The following is a 22,799-nucleotide window of genomic DNA, read 5'->3' as shown; positions in this document are numbered from 1 at the left end:
ATGGCCAAATTACCCTATGTTCTCAAGAGACCAAATTTGCTGGGATGATTCAAATCCTGTTTTGAATCAACAAACACCAGTGCTTCCTCCTAACTGTATGTGGTAATTTCTTAAGCAAAATACCATTCTCCAGGGATACAATTTGATTGTTTTTTAAATTTCATTCTGACCAGAGTGTGTAACAAAAAGATGATCAAGATCTCTACACTGCTCTGGAAAGAGAGTCTATTAAACTGTGCTCAATAAAGTTGTCAGAAAAAAAGGGCATTAAATAACAACAATGGACCTCAGAGAAATTAACTGTATCTCTTTATTGTTAACCAATGAATGTTATCCAAAATAGTAGATGTAATTGTAGCTTAATTGTACAACACAAAACATGATGCTAAAGGAAAAAGCATGTGGAAAATTACTTCACTGAGTAATCATTAGATGTATTCTTAGTATTTCTGCACCAGTAAGTGTTCCCAACTGCTGGTGACAGCAGCTATTACCACTTTGTTCACTGTGAAAATTTGTATTACAAAATGGTTGTTCTTGGTTGTTTGAATTAAAAAAAAAAAAAAAAAAATCACACAGCTTTATAAATGGATCTAATCCATCCAGCCCTACTCTATATGTTGTAGATTTAAGAACAACAATCTTTACTGGTGTTTTTTCCCAACACTGAAACTGATAGATCAGTGTTAGTGCACACTTTTCAGGGAAAAATGAAAACTCACTGGAAGCACAGCATTTCACCTGCCATGGCCAACTGCTCAAATACTTCAGAAATTTGCTTACGCTTCGGTGTATGAAGCCTGTGAAACAAAAACTGTTCTTACAATGCACTGCAAGTTGAAACACCAACTTCCACCAAGCAGCATTTTGATGCATGTGCACACTATCTGCACATCAATCTTCAAGGTCAAGCAGATATGTTTAGCCCACAAACTAAAAATATATTAATGTATCTTTATTTAATTTTCATGATGTCACCCCACATAGCCAAACTTTTACTCCACAAAATAAAAAGAAACAAACTTAGTTGGATTGTTCATGAGAAATTTAGACCTACTGTGGATGAAAAAATGTTTAATAAAATGGCAAATTTTAATAGATAAGTGTAAATTTATGAGTGCATAATATCAAACAGAAAAAAAGCTGAACCATCCTCAGAGAAACCTAGGTTCTTCTACTGTTGATATTTATTAGGGTACTCTAACATAGGGAGTAACTGAAATCCACATTAACTGTAAAGTTATTACTTAAGTTCAATTTCTAAGCAAATTTCTCAAAAGAGCAGGTTTCCTTTTCAAGAGGGAAAGAACTTAATAATCTGACATTAGATATGACAATTACAATACTGGCTTCACTGAAACACTTTTACTCCAATTCTGGGAAGTTTCATTTTGTATTTGAAACCCAAACTGACTGACAAACACATTCTACACACCCCTCCCAGAATACAGTATACCAGTGACAGTTACAGCTTTAAAACACACCAGATGCTTTCACAATTTAAACTCAACAGAAGGCAGTTAGACAGTACTTAGCACTGTAAATCCATAATAAAGTAAAATAAAATCCTAGGAGTAAGGGCTCCTAGCAATCTTTAATGTTACTGTGTAGTGACAGTCAATTTAAACAGTTTTATTCATGGTGTTTGAAGGACCAGTCATCATGTACATAGTAGTGAGGTAGGATACTGTCCCCTCCCTGGGACTGATGTTTTCATATGCTCCCTTGCCAGAAAGGTCCAGGTTTTCCTACTGCAAATAAAATAATTACAAGCAAAGAGCACATTAAGGTTTGTTTCTTTTTTTCCCCTCTTTGTTGCATTGGAACATTTTGCACATCTAAAGAATCAGCTAGGAAAAGCAATATTTACTCAAGCCTATTAGCAGCCATGTGCTGCCCACAGGTAGTGTTCCATTTAAAAACATTTCCTGGAACTACCACCTGTCATCTAGACCTTTGTGAACAGGTAGGCAAAGAAAACCATCAATGATGACGGGACATGAAACACCACAGAATTTCACTTGGGGAAAAAAAAAAAAAAGACACAGAACTCCCCAAAACAAAACAAGAAAAAAACAAGCAAAACTGAAAGTGAGCAGAGCAGTATTAAACTCTTTATAGAGTAGCTACATTGAAAGCTAATTTCAAACTTCATATTGAAATAGTACCTATCCAGTTTAGGTACCTATACAGTTTAGGTACATTCTTTCTATTTTTTAATGTTTAAGCAATATATACACTTGTCAGTCATTATATACTTCACATCTGTTTCCAAAGGGGGAAATAAACCCAAACAAACAATGAAACTGAAAACACAATGGGGAAAAACCTGCTATTAACCCCTACACCCTCCCCCCCACCCAAACCCTAGTGTTAACAGACTGCCTTACTGTTGAATAGCTTCCCCTAAATTTGTCTTCTAGTCACTGTAGTCAACCTGGTATTAAGTGCTTTGGCAAAGTGGGGTGCAATCCATCAAATCTGCAAAGGCCTGCTTTTTTTCTCTGTTGGTGGTTCAGCTTTACGAGGAACATATATGCAAAATACCAGCTCTCACATTGCTTCAAACTCATCAATACGCTGCTTTGTATTGCCTTGTCGGATTTGCCGGAGAGTCTTGTACTTATCGCGGCCTGCTTTAACATTCTCAGCATGAAGGACATCGTTTTGTGTTTTCTTGGTTTCATCTCTGGCTTGAGCCAACTCTGAACTTAACGCCTGTTGAATAAAATATTTGAATTTAAGTGCTTTGACTAATCCTTTAACAGTTCTGGAGTTTCTGATAACAACTATTCTGCAATCTGGATAAGAATTTCTTGAATGCCAATCTATGGAATGCTTGTTGTGCTCCTCAGTAACTCAACAAGTTGTGAGGTCTATTAGGAGGAATGCAGAAGGAAAGATAAGGACAGCATAGGATTTCTTCCTCACATGAGTGTAAACATCAAACTGTATTAAAAAAAGCCTCATCCACCATAAAATCCAAGCAGAAAGGGACAAGCAAGCTAAGAGGAAAACCACCTTCTTTTCCAATTTTTCTGTAACTAAAGACTTAACTCCCTCATCTGGTCAGTGACAGACAAATCAAGAATACAACACATACAGGCTAGTAAGACAATGCTGTCAGACAAAGTAGCAGCTTTCCTTTTCTTGTTTTCTTCCCAAATAAACATTTTGTAACCAGGAAAAATGTTAGATGCTATAGATTATTATGCTTCGAGGGGTAAGACATTGCCTGGGAGGAATTGCTCCGTTTTAGGGAAATAAGAACAATCCAAAACGAGTGCAATTTGAATTTTTGCATTTACAACACTTATGAGTGACTACAAACTAACATAAATACTACCAAGCAAGCATCTGTTCCTACCACTTAATTAGTTTTGGTATTGAAAAAGGAAAGCATTATGTTTTAACATGCAGAGTTCTGGAAATCATATAATTATTAGAAACATTTACTGGCCAATGCAACAGCATACTTACACTTTAAAGCTATATAAAGCACAATCTTACATCTTGCAATTTTGCTATATATTCCATTTCTAGAACACTATGAACGATATTGGTTGGTAAACTGCTATTAAAACAAATAAATTATAAAGAAGCTGTTTCCTTAGCAGACCATAACATCACTGAAGTTTCTTACAAAAGAAGGATGAAAACCCAAAGCCTGAATTGTGTTGATACAACTATGAATCTTCATTACCTGGAGCTGTTTCTTAACACGTTCATTTTTCTGTGTTTCTGTTACCCGTTCTTCCTCACTCCTGTGATTCATGACACCATCAGAAGACAGTTCTGCACTGGCTTCAGCATTGTTCTCATCATGTTCATCATGTTCATTCTCTGTTGGAGGAATAACTGGTGGGGGTGGGGGTGGAGGAGGAGCAGACATTACAGATTTCAGTTCTTCTTTGGTCTTTTCCAAGTCCTCTTGGGCTGCAAAAGCCTAAATACAGTAAACAGTACTTAGCATCTTTTTAAATGATTTATCAAGAGTCAGAAAAATAAAAATATGAGATGTTCTCAGACACATGAAACTGCTGACATGACTAGCTTACACACTGAAAATTGTCAGAGACACAGAGTAAAAACCAGATATGGCTCAAAATAAGCTGTACTAGTGTCCAGCACTAGTACAGGCTCAAAGATTTCCTAGATCAAAGGTGATGAGAATTCAAATTTCATACTTAACCAGAACTTATGAAAATTTGTTCAAACCCTTTTTGAACCCATGCACAGTAACTATTCACACTCCATAGCTAATTACAGATTTTATGAAGAAATACTATTTTGCTTTAAATTTTTACCCAGCTGCACTTCACGTGCCTTTGTTAACCGTTTTGGTTCAGCTTTCCATCAAATCTCTTGATTTTATACACCTTCCTCCTGAGGTGTTTTCCTCTCTGAACACAAAGTTCCAATCTACTGCACCATCACACAAAAGGAAGCAATTTCTAATCTTTGACCATACCTTTGTGATGAGAATGTCCCCCCCTCCATGACTATGTAATATCAAGAAATGAGTTAAACAGAAGCATAGGCTGGTTTCAGTAGTCTGGAGGACAAAAACCTTTAAGAAAGACTTTTCTGAAGCCTAACGGAAAGAGAGAGATTTGACCCCATGGACTTCTAGTGAGATTTCCGCACTCATTTCCCTCAGCCTCTTTGAAGTTCTGACTTCACACAGCATGGGCTCATTACTTTGTGCTGCCATTCTGAAGCTTCCTCTTCTTTCTTTTTCTTGGCCTCCTCTAGAAGTGCAATCTTGGCTGTGAATTCAGCAATTTCTGCTGCCTGAAACAAACAAAAGAACAAAGAAGTTTTAATTTGGTATCAGTCTGGCTTTGCAGTGGAAGAAAGCAGAGACTTTGCTATGATCCAGCTTGAAAAGTTAGTTACCATCGACCACCTCTCTGTGAAAAATAGAAATTTTAAGCATACATGACAGAGGGAATGAATCAGAGTACTCTTGCCTAACAGAAATAAAAAAAATCTTCTGCATTTCCAAAGCTTCCTGGGAAACAGCTAGCTGTCATTACAAATTAGTCATTACATTTCAGGCTGTTTCAGTCTAATACAATTTTGATGGTCCCACCATTAAGATTATGATTCTGGATCATAATCTCAGTACTATTAAGCCAAATTTTGCCATCAAAATTATGTGCCAAGTTTACAGAAGATCAAAAACTCATTTACAGTTGAGAAATCATCTCTTCTATTTTCATGCCTTTCTCAATTATTATGCACAAATCTTGAATTAGAAGTAGTCTAACACAATGTAAAAAGATACTGCAAATACTGGCAACAGAAGAGGTAAAGTAACAAAAATACCCCAACAAAGCCCAGTGTCACCAATTCCCCACCACCATCAAGCTTCAGAACAAACCTGCCTCAGAGAGCAGGCTTCCCGGTGGGCTGCAGAAGGAAGCTACGCTTGTTCTCAACTGGATAAGCCTGAGACTATTAGAAAGAGAATGTAATGAGTGTTGTCAGTCTGAAGGATGGTGGTTGTCTTTTAATCTCCTACAGACACATAGTTCTATTTATGCCTTGCAAAGTAGAGGCAAGTCTAACGCAGTTTTCTAAAACAGTTCCCACAACACTCTGTAAAGTATTTCAAGTATTTTTGTGTTTCAATGTACTTCTTCATTTGAAGAAAAAGGAAAAAGGCTAAATTTTCAACTGTATTTTCCAATTTTAACCCTATTTTGAGGTAAAAAATAAAGTTTCTTACTAGCTGCTCCTGGTTCTTCATTTGATCAGCTGCCTGCTTGGCTAGAGCAGCTTTGGCTACTTCAGCTGCTCGACGCTCTTTTTCCAGGCGTTCTGCTTCCTCTTTTGCACGCTTCCGTTCTTGATCCAGTTCTAGAGCTCTCCGAGTCTGCTCCTCTAGCTCTGCCAAGAGGAAAGTTTTCAGACAAGGTATCACTACCTAGCTCTTCCTCATATGTATCACAGATACCAGCAGCAATATGCCCAAAATAAAGTAACATAGAACACCAACCAAGAATAACAAGACCACCTCAAGCTAAGAAAAGCTGTTTGAGTATGCTACCCAGAGCTCTGTTCCATGTCTGGTTTCCCTCCCACTTTAAGATATTCTTTGGATATACTTCATTTCACCTGACATTTCTGACAGCCTTGTGTTTCAGAAAAGTGTCACCTCACTCATAAAACTATACACCCAAATACATGTACATATACATGCACATACTCCTACCATAAGGATATTTCATGTACCTTAAATCACACTCTTAAAGAAAGCAAAAAAAAAAAAATCTTCTTACTGAAATGCCTGACAGATTCCTTAATCACAGCTGAAAATTTAGGCATATGCCTCCAATAAAATGACTTAATATCCACTGAAAGGGTCAGAAAAATTCTTTGTATGTGAGAGGAGGAAAATTTTAAATCAAGGGAGAGATAATAGCTGTTCAGCTGCCTGCATAGCAAAATATTGAAATCTAAAGGGCAGAACCCTAGTGAAACAGGAAGAAGTAATAGTCTAGGAGTAATGCAAGGTTAGGTTTACACAGACAAAATTTTACTCCTCCCCTGATGAGAAAAACTAGATGACTATGAAAAAAGTCTTTCTAAAGCTCTTCACTGGTTCTAATGATAAAATTTCTGCCATGATCTTGGCTAGGCACAGCTCTCAGACTCCTTCAAGAGAAAACCTAAACAACTACTCATTTTTTTCAACAATCCATTTGCCTTCACCACAAGCTTTAATACTATAAAAGCACCTCCCCAGATATGCTGACACACGCTTCATCTTTGTACTTTTAGTTTTAAGTAGTAATGCAACCGTTATTCTTCAGCTGGTTTCCCAGGCCTACTACTATTCCTTCAGTTATAAAATTAAATGAACAGCACCACGAGTATGTGAGGTTCTACAAATGCAGTACCTAGAAATTAAACAAAACTATTTAAAAACACTACTCAAACAAATCTTCCTATGAAGTTGGAGGACACAAAACTAACACAGACCACTTATAAAAAGACTTTTCCATGTGTGCATAGAAAGCTAAAAAGTCCAGCAACACATAACATTTCGTACTGCACTAGAAATTAGGCGACATTGCTCACAAAGTTGTGAGAAAATGTGTATTGTTAAACCTCCAGAATTACTCCGACACTGTTTTGTCCTGGGCCAAATAGCTCGTCTTAAACAATGCCACAGCATTGTTAGTGTGTTACCTGTCTGGAGGTGTCCAACCTGTTCTGCATCGAAAGACAGAAAAATGCACAGGTAGAGCTGAAGAGCAGTGCCATGCATATGTAATTTATTTGCATAGAGTTAATCAGTGATTCTCTTTATGATGCTTGAAGCCAAGAGTTAGGAAAAGAAAGGAGAGACAAAACTTTTATGAATGTGAACCAAACCTGAAGTAGGGAAAAAAAAAATAGAACCCGGAGAGGAGGGGCAGGGAAGTCATGGAGGCAGAGACTCTACAGGGTGATTAAACACAAAGAACTGTGAGTGGTGAAACTACATGTTTTGTCACTCATGTCTGACAAATTCTCAAATCTTACAAGGGAACAGGAACAAAGGAAGGAACAAGGAATTTCCAAATTAAAAGCTAAATTCAACAAAATCCTAGAGAAAGTACTTTGAATCTTTCCCTCTAATTTCCCAGCTCCCTTCAACTTCAATTGTTCAGCATTTTAAGCATTTCATAATTCTGAGTTGAACTGTGTATGCATTTTCTTTTTACTAAATCAAAACTTTTGCTACATTAAAAATTGGTTTTATATTAAAAACATACAGACAAAAGTATGCACACCATCATTTAAACACTGAAAAAAAATACCTCTCATATCAAATAAAACACTACTAAATTCTTGCCACTATTAGTAAAACAAACTTACCCCCCACCCAAAGTAACAAAACACAGACATACAAAAAGAACTGTGGAACTGAACTTCCCAGCTAAACTAAACACTGTCACTAGATTTAAGAAATCTATGATCTCACCTTTCTGAGCTTTCATTGTTTGCTCCTCAATTTGTCTCAAGCGCTCCATTAATTCCTCCTTTTCACGCTCTATTCTTTCCTTTTCCTTTTCTGCTATCTCCCTTTTTTTCTTCTCATTTTCTAATTGTGCTCTGAAAAAAAATAGTGAAAAGTTTTTTTTTAAATCTCCAACATATTAAATTATATTGTTTGGATGCAGGTAGCAAATTTTTCAGTCTACTCAGCTACCAGGAAAGGATAATTTTAAATGCTTATAATCCTGTTTCTGCTTCAAAATACTGTAGAGAAGAATAATTTATGAACAGAAGTGATAATCAACTTTGGTTGTGGTTCAGCCAGGTATATCCACAATTATATCTGCATTTTAGGCATGATATTTCATCTGGGCTAAAATGGCAACAGGATTTTTTAAAGTTAAAGGTAAACCAGGACATGCTTCACTGAATTTGCTTTAAGCGTTCACCTATAGAGTATAAAATTCCCTAAGAATCAAGCAACAGAGAGGTAAGACTTGCATAAAAAAATATAACAGGGAACAACAGTACTGTGTTGAAAGCTCAAAAAACATACATTTATATATTAAGACAGGGGAGCCATGCCAATTCACAAACCTGCTTACACAGTGCAGAAAGAAAAGCAGTTCTCTCTTTTCTAGAATTCCAAGATACACGATATTATATGACTTCTTAAAAAGCTAGAATTTTTTTATGTTTCATGGCAGTTTGTTAATTACCTTTCCAATTGTTTCTGATGTTTCTCTTCTCTAGCTTGGGCCTTCATCTGTTGCACTTCAATTGTATCAGGTTTCCTCCGCCTCATGTACAATTCATGATTTCCCATACACAGTGCCAAAATTCGCTTGTTAATTCTCAGACGGGGTGCATAAAAAACAAAATCCTAGGAAAAAAGTAATTCCAGCATATCTATTAACCTAAAACAATACACTTAGGATTCAAAGCATTACTGCATGCTTGCATTGGTTAAATGAAAACTCACAAGTATTTTCATATTTTGAGCAGCTGAACACCATAATCTATATATCTAGTCACTGTCAAAGACTTGTAAAATAAATTCAAAACTGCACCTGGAATACTCCAGAAATTATCTTGCTTATATATTTTTTTTTAATGAGACTATTCTCTACTCTATTCTGAAGTTACTTGACCTAAAAAGTCTCATGAAATGTCCTGTTGTAATAAAAAAAATGAAAAATAAAAACAGAGGAGGAAAGAGGTCAAGAATTTAGCGTCTTATGCTGTCTTTCCAACACATCACAAAGTATTGGTTGACCTAAAACCCTACAACAATTTGGGAGTATCAAAGAGAATGAAAAGAGAGAAAACAAATATACCATATTTCAAAATGAACATTTTGTTTTGATTACTGTCTATTATATCAGTAAAAGTAATAAATGTCACCAATATTTACTCATGCCTTAATGCCAGAGCAAGTCCCTGCAGGCTTAAATCTCTTCATATAGCAAGTGATACTATTGTACACACTACTTACAGGGGCCTTTTTGTCAATCGGCTTTATGACAAATTTTTTGTCATTAAAAGAGATGTTTCTTATTTCACTCCAAGGAAAACCAATCTTGGGTGTCAGCCTTCAAAGAGAGAAAGTTCTCATTAAAAGCAGCAAGGATGTGCACTTTATATATATATGAATTCAGTAAGGCTTATGTCTGTACCGTTCTCACTATTACACTTAGCTACATATAGAATATTACATTTACAACATGTTTTAATGTAAACATTAACAACATTTTAAGCATATTTTGGTAGATTTTTCTTTTTACAAATATTCCATCAAATTAATTACATTTTAATAAATTAAATGGCATTGTAAAAATAGGAATTTTGATTTGTGACTACTATTACCTAGATGCTAAACATCACGACAATGTACTCATTCCTTATAGGGCATTGGCAACTGTATTTTCACTTCAAAGAGTAACTATTTAAATGTGAGAAATTGACATTTCAAATACTGAAATTAAAGTAACTTTCAGCCATACTGTACTTCTGTTTAGCTCAGATTTGCGTTCTTATGTTTTCAGAATTCAAGTTAAATTTCAAGTTAAGTTTCCTTGTGTCTTAAGCAAAATACATTAAATTCAGAAATTGTTACAATGTTAATGTATCAACTGCATAACAGTAAATATTTTTCTGTCAGCACAGAAGTTTCTTCAATTCATATTATCTTAATTATAAATAGCAGATAATATTTAAGTAATTGATTGCTTATTATCAGAAGACAGGAAATACCAAAAAATTGCATCATAGCTCAATCTGATCCAATAATTTTGAATATTTCCTGATTTCAGGAGTTATATTGCCATCTAATGGCAATTAAGGCTTACAGAATTTTGTTAGAGAGTATATACATCTAAAGTTCACTGCTCCCATTCTGTAATTTGACATATCATGTGTAACTTCAAACAACTGTGAATGGTCTGTTGACATGGGATACTACTAACAAGTGCTTGGAAAGAAAGAAAAGAGCAAGTCAATTCTGTTTTCAAATTCTTCATATTTCCTACATTTCTGCTCTTCCCTCTTCAAGTAGAAGAGATTATTTGATCTCTTTATCAGGACACATGAATGAGCTATTTTCTTCGATGTCTAAAAGGTTTCACTTTTAAACATCTATGTTTATCATGCTCCAACATCTATAATCCTTGTCATAACTCTTACAAATGTTTCTCATTAAATAAATTGCTCAGCTTTAAAATGTCCTTTTCATCCTGACCCAAGGGAATGTTTTGACTGAAAGGTACAGGAAGAAACCACATAAAGATAGCCTAGCGGTAGTAATCCATATAAAGCAATGTAAATTTAAACTTCATAGAACTGCTCTCCCTTTCCCTTCTTTTGCATCCCCAATCTTTAAAATTCAAGCTTTCCAGCAGTTAACTTCTCTCTCTCTTTTTCTATCTCTTACATAGATTAGAAGGAGAACCTGTTTTGCCAGATCTTACTGAACACACAGTAAGGTGGAGGTTGTACAATCTCAGATAGCAACTCCTAGGACAGAACTGCAAAATGAGTATTTCCCACTTACTTATCATCGTGCTCATAAATATTCAGACCCAAAGCATCAACTCCTAGCCACAATTCAGTTCCTTTTTTATTCTTTATTTCAAAATAGTTGACTCCATACATTTCCAAGTCTTGTGCTATCTTAAGGTATTCCATCATAGAATCTTCCCTGATGAAGAAGAAAAATTGGTATAGTTTAGACAACAAATCATAAGTACATTGTAAGAATAAGGGAACTACAGAATAAACATCTAGGGTAAAACTAATTATTAATTAAATCTCTTTCTAAAATAGTTTGACTCGGATATTTTTAAGAGCTCTACACTCTAATATCCATTAGATATTAGAGTCCAATCATTGCACTTTGTCTTTTTGCCCCATGAGCTAAGCAAATACTGAATTTATTTTCAAGGCAGGCAACTGTGGACAAAGGTAGTTGACAGCCTTACCAGAATCATGTAGGTAAACCAACAACCTAGCTGGAAACTCAACTCTCATGGAAGTCTTTCATAACTACCTACCTTGGTCAAAATATAAGAAAGCCACTTTCCAAACAAATACCTCCCAAAATACATCCTAATAATAATGAAAGGTATCATGAACATTTTTTATGTAATTACCTTAACATTCCCCTGTGCTCTTCATGCCAGTTCTGTATTCTTTCTTCCCACTGTTCTTTTGTCAGTTTGTGCTGTTCTAACACGCTGTGAATAGAAATTGTTGCTCTTAAATGACACTGACAACAAACTTAACCTCTTTTGTTGCACAGCAAAACATATGCTTTAACTGAATAAAAGATGACTTAAAAGATGACTTCCTATACACTGCCTATAGTTTCAGCACAGAAGCAGTAGCTTTGTATTTCAACAAACACCCTTCTAATTTGTATTTCCAAATTCCCACACTAACAGAGTAAAAGTCACCTCTTTTTTCTTGGTATGCTATAGTCTTTGTAATATAAAAGTCACACCATTGCATACCTCAGCTAAGTCATATAATGTAATGTTTATGACAGCTGAAAACACACATCTATAGGATCCTCTGGCAACAATGCTGCAAATTATCTCTAGGTGTGCAAAGACACACTCAAGCTTTCATTCTGCTCTCATTTGAGAGAAAAGGTGAGACATTACAACAAGTTAGGAGACAACATTGTTGAGGGCTTTTTTGTGATTTTGGGTTTATTTTTCCTTTATGAATAAAATCAATAGGGAAGCAGCTTCAGAAAGCTACTTAATGCTTAAACTATAAGAGGCTGCAATGATGGAATTATATTTTGGCCTACTAGAACTTTCAGTGTAGTACTGCACTAAGAAATCAAATGCATATGATAACTTTATTACGCTTTCATCCCATGCACCCAGCATTTCAGGCATTTCTGGAGAAGCTGTTTTAAAGAACAATTAAAAGATCATTCTGAGCATTTGTCTACTGAAAAGAACACCTTAAGTATATGAATTTGCAATATATTTTATTTGCGGTACACTTACTTTCAGGAAATTATTTTCATGTTTTTGCACACTTAAATGACAACTAAAGAAAAGGAGTGAGTATCAAATTAATTTTAGTTACTTCTGTATTGGAGTATTTTGATTTTAATTTAGCAGAAGCAGGCCTCCATTAACATTAAATTATTTCAGAGTACTTTGGAAATGTGTAAAATTAAATCTGTGCAGATGTTTATGGACAGAACAGAAAATCCATCTCAAGAAACATGTGGCTGTGATGTTTCTTCACTGAAGTCTAAATTAGGATCTCTAAATTTTACTAGCAAAAAGAGGAACTTTAAGAAAACCACCATTAAACGCATATATTGCTTAATATTTTATTTATAAAATATGTGCTATAGTTAAGTTTATGTGCAGCATTTGGTGCAAAATCCATCTCACTCACCGCTGGGGGAGAAGCCTGTCATTGGCTAGGTAGCCCAGTTTATGGATCTCCTTACTGTAATCTCCATACTTGGATTGGACAGCATAAGAAGCCAGAAGAACTGCAGTTTCTGGTGGGCAATATATTTCATCATTTAAGATCGACTCTTTGACTTGCAGAAAGAAAAGTCTCTGAGTTATTTCCTGAATTAATTCTTCAGATACATCCTCTGGAAAAAACTTGGCCCTGAACTTAAACTGCAAAGGATTTTCTTTCCGTACATCTTGCTGTGTTACCTGAGGGAGAGGAATAAAGAGAAAAATAAAAAGAGCACTAAATGGTAAATTAAATGAGATTTAAGAGTACTTAATTCTTTAGGTCCTCTACACTGAAAGCCAGAGCTTCCAGACAAGCCCACAATGGAACTCACTGAAAGGTTCACATGGCACAAACAAGTTTGTTTATTTGAATGAACCAGATAATTTTGAAATACTACTTAAAGGATGATTAAAAGATTTATTTTTTATTGTCTTGTGTAAATTTTTTATTTATCACTATTAAGACCTGGAAACAAAGAAGCTGCAAGACATTAAAAAGACCAAAACTATATCAAACGATGATTTGCAGGACGTAATAAATTAGGGTCTAACAATGGTTCTTTATCAAAAACTACAGCACATTTCTTCAATGTGAGTATGAAGTTGATTCTTTTAGAAGTCTATGAACTATTGAAATAAATATATATGCTTTCTCCCTGTGCAAATAGCTCAATTCCTTTAATCATGTTATTTTTCTATAATGGATAAGCTTTAAAACTAATTTCTGAAAAAAAATCAGATATAGTCTGAAAACTTCCTCTACTTCTGATTTCAACAGTTACTCATTTTTATGCAGAATTCGATTTCATTTGTGCTCAGCTTGCAGCACCAATTATGGCCAAAGTTTTGGACTCACGCGGGAGCTTCTCTAAGCTCCCCCGGGATCCAAGGAGAAGTTCCTTCCCTCTGCCCAACTGCCCAGCTGGCCGAGGTCCACAGGGGATCTGTTCCCATGGATTTGAGGGGGAGATGCACCAGGCTTGGCGCTCCGGCAAGCCTCATTTGCATTCTGCCGCGCGATCACAGTAATTATTCCACGCCAGAGCATCTCATCTGGCACTTGTGCATCTATCACCCAATGTAGCCAATCTACAAAACTTACAAAAGATTCTAAAGGCTCCTGCTTAATAGAAAAATAGTTAACAACAGGGCCACTGGGTTTCAGTTTAAAAAATGCTGTCTCTGCTGCTTTTGCACTCAGAAGCAAAGCTTCCCTTGGTAACTTTTCTGCCGGCTTTTGACCTGAATCCCAATCCTCATTCCCGCATAAGTGGCTTACTGATATCATTGCCTAGCTCAGTTGGTAGAGCATGAGACTCTTAATCTTAGGGTCATGGGTTCGAACCCCACATTGGGCGCCAAGCCTGCTGCGTCTCCCCCTCGAGTCCATGGGAACAGATCCCCGGTGTACCCTGGGCAGTGGGGCGAGTCGGGCAGAGGGAAGGAACTTCTCCTTGGATCCCGGGGGGCTTGGAGAAGCTCCCGCGTGAGTCCAAAGACGAGCTGGTCCCACAAGCAAAGGAAAGAGGCGCTCTCCCTCAGGATTAGTTCCAAAGTTTAATGAGAGCCTGGAGAGATCCCAGGCCACATCTGACCCCGAAGGACATCCAGAGCAAGAGAGAGGGTGTCCCTGCCCGGAGCAGCCAGATATAGGGGGGCGGGGAAACCCGAGCAGGCAATGGGGGAAGGACATGGGAGCGGCTCTCGGGGGGCAAGGCCTCAGAGTGACCACTGAGGAGGGTCGGGGAGGAGTCCCAGACAGGGTCCAGTTACCTGGTGACCCTGGGAGAAGGATCTGGACAAAGGGGAAGGGTCACCAGGTGATGGACACATCCCCTGGGAGGAGACAGGGGGATGGGTTGGGGTTTGATGGACATACAGGTGCTGATGGGAAAGCTGGGATGAACCGAACAGGTACAAAGAGGGGATATGGAGGGACAAACCATTATGAGGGGATATACAGTGCAAACACAACTCTACACAAAGCAAAACCAATCAAAACTAAACTAATTTTAACATAAAATAGTAATTGTTAAAATGTACATTCAGAGTAAAATAATTCTCATACATCCCAGTTCAAGTACTTTATTACACATTTAGTTTTATGTGCACTATTAGTCCCACTAAAACCTCTTTGTTTCACATGAAATTATGTATCTGTTAGCTTGACTTCTAGGAAGTCTCAAAAACTGTGACTATAAACACAGCCTTTTAAACACCAAAGATAGCCTAAGTACATATATATTCAACATTTGAGATGTCAGTTTTAAAAGTTCTGCTTGCTTTTCATTAGTGTCGTGCACTATGTACAGTCACAGCATTTTATGTCACCAGTGAAAAATTAGTTGTGGTCACCATGATAAAATCTTACTTGCACATCTATTCTTTACCAGATTTTATCTGTATTTACTGAAAAATATGTAAATAATAATTTAAAAGTGAGAGGCGGTTAATTTGATGCATGTCAGAATCAAATACAAGTGTTTTTAAAGAAAAGATAAATAACTGCTTTAGTCAAAGTTTAAAAAGGAGCACGCCCTCAGCTGCTTCTGAACTGTACCAGAAACTTAACTTGCTAAAGAATTTCATAGACTAATGTCTTCTGTATTTTTCACACCTGATGCAATAAATCCCATAGTCTCCGACCACTTGAGACAAGCCATTACAGTTAACAAAGTATCTGTAGCACTGCAAGACACAATGAAATTCTAGGAGACAGATTTGGTGGTTAGCAGGCTTAACTCACTGGATTTACCACAGAGGAGGAGAAGCAAAGATTACATAAGTGCAGACAGTGGGACTTGCTCCTAAAACCCTCCAGTCTGCCTCCTAATATTGAAGATAAAAAAGGCATTCTTGATTAGGTTCTAAAAAAACTAAAAAACAAGTATCTCCATTCTAAACAGTGATATTAACATATAATCTGACAGCCAGATGTGACCATTCAAATTCATAAATAGAATTTAAAGTAAAATAACTTAGTTCCCAGTAACTGGGAGATACAAGGTACTCAATGCTATTGGAAAAGAAAAATTATTATCCTACAATCTACCTATCAGATATTTAAAGTTTAGAAGTCGATTATTTAATGATTCATAGCTGTATGTGCACAAATTCCTGAAGCTCAAATACTTCCCGTACACACGCCCAAACTGTAAAACAATAAGTCTATTATGTTTTGCTACATGAAAATGGGACAATCATATGAATTCAAGTTTTCCTAATGTATGCATGCATACATTCCACAGTACTGGAAACTATCTCCTCAAATTAAATATTGATGCAGCTTTGCATATTCTTTATAACTTACCTAACTTAACACTATTTTGTTATTTAAAGCACATGAAAAGTAAGTTTTCAGCTAAATTTGAAGCCAGCTGTACCTCACTTTAAATATCTTTTGTAAGCTTTTCTTATTCAATATCTTAACTGTACACTTGGCTAAATATGAGGGAATTGTTACCTTTTTATTTAGCTTCAGCCAAGTTGAGTAGCCTTTGCTGTCCACATACTGCAGTCCAAAAAACCAGACTTCACGAAGACCAACAGTTTTCACCACCTAAAGATAAATGAGCCAAAATCATCAGTAATCACTACAATACATTTTTTAACTCGCATTGTGTAGCTTAATAACACTACATGAACAATTTCAAACTGAAATGTAATCAAGTCTTACAAGAATGAAAGAAGATGAAATAGTGGCAAAACATCAAGTTCAGAGAACCCCAGAGTTCTAAATAAACTCAAATACTCCAAGCTATCAATTGGAGTGGACAGCCCACTGTGTAGATCAGCACCTGAGGAACAGAAGGTAGTAACAGGACCCTGAGGTTATAAAGCACATCTGGGAAGTGACCTGCAGCCCTATGGAGAACTGACTACACTTCAACAGAAGACAACTGGTAAAACGATAATAAAGAGTAATATTTGTGGATAAGTATGACATAATGAGGATGAACTGCCTTCTTCAAATAGTTCTGCCATCTTCAAAGAGTTAATAATAAAAGGGGTAAGGATGATCTACCTAATTTAACATATATGACCCTGTAAGATTTCAGACCAATTCTATCACCAAAAGCTACTAAAGAAGCAAAATTGTCCTTGACTAGAGAAAACGCTGTTTTATGCATACACTGCTTAAAAATACAGATGAAAAACATAAGCTGTTTTCATAATAGAACTGTAGTGTAACCACTAGGGAAGTCCCCCAGGACTTCAAAAAAGGATGGAAGTGATGTAAAAAAACCTTCCATGAAGATTTGCAAATAATAGTGAAAAAAGATGAACCTCAATAAAAGATCATATTTAATAGAAGCAAAACACTGTACATAAAAGACAATTTAAATTATGTGAACAAAGTTCTAGTTGTAAAGCAAAAAGGCAAGAAAGCTATTACATTACTATACACATGTATGGTATTCACAAATCTCTAATGCTACATAAGGACTGGTCACATCAACTTATAAAAAAGGATGTTGCAGCATTGGAAATGTTTCAGAAATGTTGAAAAGAATGACTTGGAACATTTTCTGCATAGCTAAGATGAACTACAGCTATTGACAGATAAATAAGGAAGGCTATGATACAGGTCTATAAAATTTGCATGGCATGTAGAAAGAAAATAGGGAATGATTGTTCATTATTTCTTATAATGCAAGAATTAAGAGAATCAACAGAAATCATGACATAGCAGGCTCAAAGCAAACAAAAAGAAGCACTTTTACTACAGAGTATAATGAAACTGTAGCATATGTGGATTTAATAAGCAATTAATCAGAAAGGTCCAGCAAAGATTATTAAATGACTGTAAACTCTGGCTCCAAGTATGGTAGTACTTACGTATGTCCTCAGGTTGGACCATGGTGCCAAGCTGCTTTACTGAAGGCTGTTTTATGGAAGCATTCAGATGCATGTGAAGTAAATAGAATTTTACACATAGATCCTCCTCCATTTTAAAGTAGTACTATCGGGTTGCAAAATTAAGATTTTGAAAATTAGAAAATGTCATAAGATAACTATGCAAACTTACTTCTGCTGCCTTGCATATTTGAATAATCACTTAACAACCATTCGAGTGCGCACTTTCTTCCCCCTTTATCATTTCACCTTCAAACTCCAAAGCACAAAATGGACGATGTTTGTGGATCCAACCTGATTGATGCCTTGAGTGAGCACAATTATTTCCTCTAGAATTCCCACATAATTTACTTTAGACCATAAGAAATGCTTAGAACAGGTGTATGTTAATACTGATCAAACTACTTACGGCTTTATCAGATGACTGAGAATGCTCTTTACTTAGCAGCTGTCCAAGCTGAGCCCTTGTACCTTATCAGCTCTCTGAGCTGCAAAGAACTGCAGATGCTCAACAGCTCTGCCCATAAGGCATAAGGAGACAAGTGCTTATGCTCATGTCAAAACATTTTGCTCTCAACCCACTGACTATGGCCGCTGAGATGCACGTGATTTAAATACAGACAACCTGAGTACACCAATGCAGAGCTACACAAGTTTGCAAAATCAACACTAAAACTAGCAGAATCCACAAATAAGGAAAAAGCATTGCCAACTTTGTACCAAGATAATAACATGCATTTATGAACTGCAGTAGCATGTTAATGAAAAGTAAGTGGAGAATGAAGAACTTGGTTTGATTCTGGCACAAAACTTTTATTAAGTAGCTTCAGGCAAGTGTTCATCCCATCTGTAAAACAGATTTATCCACCATCACATCCTACAACTTGACTATTAATAGGCAATAAAAGCTTCCTGGAGAAGAAAAGCAACCTGAACAATGTATGTTTGGGCAAATCACAACATGCACATAAGACAACCTAACAAGGATTTCATATGGTCACCTTCCACAAGACTGTAAAGAAGGCTTTGGAGAAATCTGGAAAGGACAATGGAAAAAGGACAAAGGAAAATTACAATATGAAATAAAGAAGACAACCCTCACATTTCTTCTGAATGGCAGCTACAGTGAACCAAAAGCTACTAATGCACAGTACTATCAAAACAAAACAATTCCCGCATTATTACCACCAGTGTGTGGAAATATCCCTCACAGGGTTCTTCCGCTCTCACGAAAGCTACAGATGCTTAACTGGTTGACTAGAGGAGGACAGATCCCCTCTTTCCTGGTCTGACTACTGACAGGATAGACAGAGGGACCAGTGATAAGTATGTTAGTACACCTTCTGAAATGCAAATAATTAAAAAAAAAATCTTTTGCAATAAATAAGAAGTTTACTGAGTTTGACAATGGAAGAGAAAAGAGAAAGCCACAGATTTCAAATGCTGCATTCTTGCCTGCTAGCAGATGAAGATGGTGAGAACACTCATATGGAATGGCAAACAAATCAACAACTCCAGAAAATGCCAATTAAAAGCCTAAAAGAACACTGGCTGGTAAAAGGGTGAAAGGTTGCTCACCAAAAACGTAGGGGAGCACTAGATAACAGCTGAATCCATGGAGAGGTTATTTTCTGCAAACAATAACCAACCTGCTTGTCATGTTCACCACTTCTGCATAAACTTTGAAAGCCAATCCGTTCAGTAACAGTGCTATTCAATTTTCTATCTATAGAGAACAGGATAACTTTTTATCTGAAAATTTCATGCTGGTTTCACAATACAGTTCAGCTCTTGATGTTACACAGTGGAACTCACACATGAATTTAAGATCAGGCTAAAAAGTGTTTCTCACGCACAACTATTCTGGTTGATTTTTTTGCCCTACTTTTTTTTCAATTTAAAACTCCAGAGGTAAGAGTTGGTGAGATGTCAAACACCACACAGAGAACTGAGGAACAAAGAAGAGAGCATGACAACAAATTCAGAACTGTATCTTTAATCCCTGTTTGCAAATGCTCCAATTTGGATGAGCCTGATTACCTGGGCACAAGACATTACACACCAGAATGCCACCCCACCCAACAGTGCACGGCATAAGATAGCAAAGGCTGGCAAAAGACAAGAAACAGCTTGAGCCTTCTATGCCACAGAATACCATACTGCTATTTGATGATGATGATAATGATGGTTAGACAAAAAGCAAGACAGCCTCTTTTTTCAAGAAATCATTTTAAGTCATGAAGTTTATTCCTATGTAGGGGCTGAAGACTTACTTCACAGGTATACCCATATACTGCTACTGATGTTAGAGAAATGGGCAGGCAATAAGTGTTAAGAGTCAGTCACTTCAAACAAAAACTGCAAAGGTGATTTCATCCATCTAGAAGTTCAGTATTAAAACAATAAACATTCTCTTATTTTCAATTTATATAATAAGACATTTAATTGACTCTAAAAGGTCAACTAAAAGTTTAAAGAACTTTTTTTATGTATTATTTTCTCTTAGTACTCATGATTACATACGTCAAGCATCTATAGTGAAATGGACAGAAACAACTATTAGACATAACTGTTGATCTACTTAAACTATTTTTGAAGAGTAATTTCAGATATTTCCACATTTCCTAAATAAAGGCATACATCTTGGATCTGGATAATAAAACGTATTTATTGGTATCTTGCTAGAAAACAACACAACACATTGGTAGGTTGTGACTATTCTTAAGGTTTCCTCTCACACTCCACAACACAGGTCAAAAACTTGTTTCAAGATTCTGATGGCTAACATCACATGAGCGCAAGAACGTCACTGTTTAAGAAATCATTCACTTAGCTGATGTACAACACACACCATCAAGTAACAGTGTGCAGTTCTGATAGGTGTGCAATCCATAAGGATATTAAGGTCATAATTTTAAACTATTCCTTTTTATTTTTTTTTCTTTTTAACATAAATTCAAACTGGTTCATAGGACAACAGTATTTAGTTCTAACATATGGGAAGTGGAAAACCATCCTTCAGCATCTATTGCTGGAAAGCAATTGTGTTAGCTTTCATTAATGAACTTACTGTTACATACATATTTCTAAAACTTGCAATTCTAACTATATTGCAGTAGCAACTATAATATTATCAGACATAAAAACCAGAATTAATTTCAAAGCAGTTCCATACATTATTTATCTGAAGCCTCACTGGTAACATACTTAGAGTTGTCTTTGAATTCAATATGTTCCATAAGAAATAATGAGGAAATTCAGACTAGCTCAGGGCATAGCTTAGATAACATAAGGGAAAACAATCAGTACATGAGAACGCTACCACTTTTTTAGACTATGCCTTAATAACAACAATACTTTTATGTGCTTGCAGTCATATATACATAGAGACATTAAGTTACCTGATCAAAGAGCTGCTTGCCTGTCGTATTGGGCTGGATGGCAAATTCCAACTCTGCATCCATTGTGGTTACTCTGACATTGATCTACAGAACATATGGAAATATTTAAATCATACTGTAACAGTGTAATACTTCTATATCCTGTGATTAGCCTGTAAGAAACAATATATTCAACAGTTTTAATGGCTTTGTGTATACACAGAATGTAGCAGTAAGAAAAACAGAAAATTTGAATCTGAAATAATTCTCATCTTTATTTATTTGTTTATTCCTCTTTAGTGCACAGGAATATAAAGTATTGAAGGTCAAATATACCTTCCTATAAATGCAGAAAAACCAAACTCACAAAGATCTACTGTAATTTCTATCTTCTGTAAAAAAAGGCACAGGAATAAATTAGGACTTGTATTACAGGCTCTTACACTACTTTATGCATGTGCAAACCATTTCCTTTAACTATTTCCCTATTTTTGCCACCAGGTGGAATACTTTGAGAAGTGATTGTCTAGAAAAGAAGGAAAGACAAAACATGGAAGGGAGATCTGAGGTGAGGAAAAGAAAACTGCAGAGCAACTTGTCTTCATGCAACAGATGAAGCTTGATCACTGCTCTCTTCAGCATTAAGCTAAACAACGAGGGGGATACACAAGACAAGAATAGCAGGAGCCTGAGGACCTGTAGGTTATAGACTTGTAAACAAGAATGATCAAAGGGGCTTAGCCAACTTTACTGAGTGTGCAAACACTGATAAAGAACAAGAGTTGAAGACTTTGGAGTAAAAGATAGTTTCTTTTTATTGGAAAAAAAATTAAATAAATGGTGTGTGTCAGGAAAAGGGAAAAATATGTAGCTTTTCTGTAGATTCTCTCAGTCTGCCCACTTAAGGAAAAAAAACCCTCATAAAAAATAACTGAAGTAACAAAATAATTTTAAATGGCAGTTCCAGCTCACTGGAAGTTGCACTAGTTTAAGCATGAGGGATTGCCCCTTAATTACAAAAAATTAACTTTTAAAAACAGCTTTTCTATTTAAAAAATGAAGCCTTCTTTAGGGCAGCCATAAGTAAGCAAGTTATAAAGAATAAGGCCAAAAAATAATTTTATTAAAGGCCAAAAAATTCTGTTATATAACAGCACCATTGCCAAAACAAGAAGCATCACAGATCTACAAAGCACAGCAAGTTCAAACCTAATTGCAGCAGTAGAAACTTGTTATATAAATATAATTACAACAAATGTCATCTACAAATGCAAGAAATACTACATGCGAGTTCTTCACAAGAACTAGAATACTCAAACAGTAAAATAATAGCTGTAATACAGAGACAAACTCAATACAGTTCTAAATTCTGGCTACTTCTGGATGTTACTGTCCCAAAAAATCTGAGTGCTCTAAGAGTACAGAGCTTCTATACCTGCAGTAGGTACAAACAGACAATAAGAACACCTGGCCATTTATACACATTACAGTAACTGCTTAAGCCTGCAGCATTTTGTTTATCTTTGTACTTCCAATTAACAGATCACTCAGCTGCTAATCAATATTTACACAT

At 36.1% G+C, this 22,799-nt stretch overlaps 1 protein-coding gene and 1 non-coding gene across 12 annotated transcripts in view; one reads left to right on the top strand and one right to left on the bottom strand.

The window, feature by feature from the left end:
* Positions 1–287: 287 nt before the first annotated feature.
* Positions 288–22,799, bottom strand: part of RDX (radixin) — a 38,018-nt gene continuing 15,506 nt past the window's right edge. For 4 of the 11 annotated variants that reach the window (XM_085581139.1, XM_085581131.1, XM_085581125.1 and 1 more), the window contains 12 exons: positions 21,248–21,331; positions 16,453–16,548; positions 12,913–13,187; positions 11,640–11,723; positions 11,042–11,188; positions 9,488–9,584; positions 8,712–8,875; positions 7,979–8,109; positions 5,735–5,895; positions 4,702–4,794; positions 3,704–3,946; positions 288–2,718 (listed from right to left, as the gene is read on the bottom strand). In XM_085581139.1, the coding sequence (XP_085437265.1) occupies positions 2,554–2,718; positions 3,704–3,946; positions 4,702–4,794; positions 5,735–5,895; positions 7,979–8,109; positions 8,712–8,875; positions 9,488–9,584; positions 11,042–11,188; positions 11,640–11,723; positions 12,913–13,187; positions 16,453–16,548; positions 21,248–21,331 (1,740 nt within the window). In that variant the 3' untranslated portion in view covers positions 288–2,553. Of the gene's footprint in view, positions 2,719–3,703; positions 3,947–4,701; positions 4,795–5,734; positions 5,896–7,978; positions 8,110–8,711; positions 8,876–9,487; positions 9,585–11,041; positions 11,189–11,639; positions 11,724–12,912; positions 13,188–16,452; positions 16,549–21,247; positions 21,400–22,799 lie in introns of all 11 variants that reach the window. The other 7 variants (XM_085581182.1, XM_085581178.1, XM_085581171.1 and 4 more) reach the window with 3 other exon arrangements.
* Positions 14,279–14,350, top strand: TRNAK-CUU (transfer RNA lysine (anticodon CUU)). The gene has a single exon. It is a non-coding gene; the product is annotated as a tRNA-Lys (tRNA).

Source organism: Lonchura striata, chromosome 1 (assembly GCF_050655825.1).
Source record: "Lonchura striata isolate lonStrDom1 chromosome 1, ASM5065582v1, whole genome shotgun sequence".
NCBI lineage: Eukaryota > Metazoa > Chordata > Aves > Passeriformes > Estrildidae > Lonchura > Lonchura striata.
Note: the sequence above shows the minus strand (reverse complement) of the source record. Positions and strands in the feature narration are given on the sequence as shown.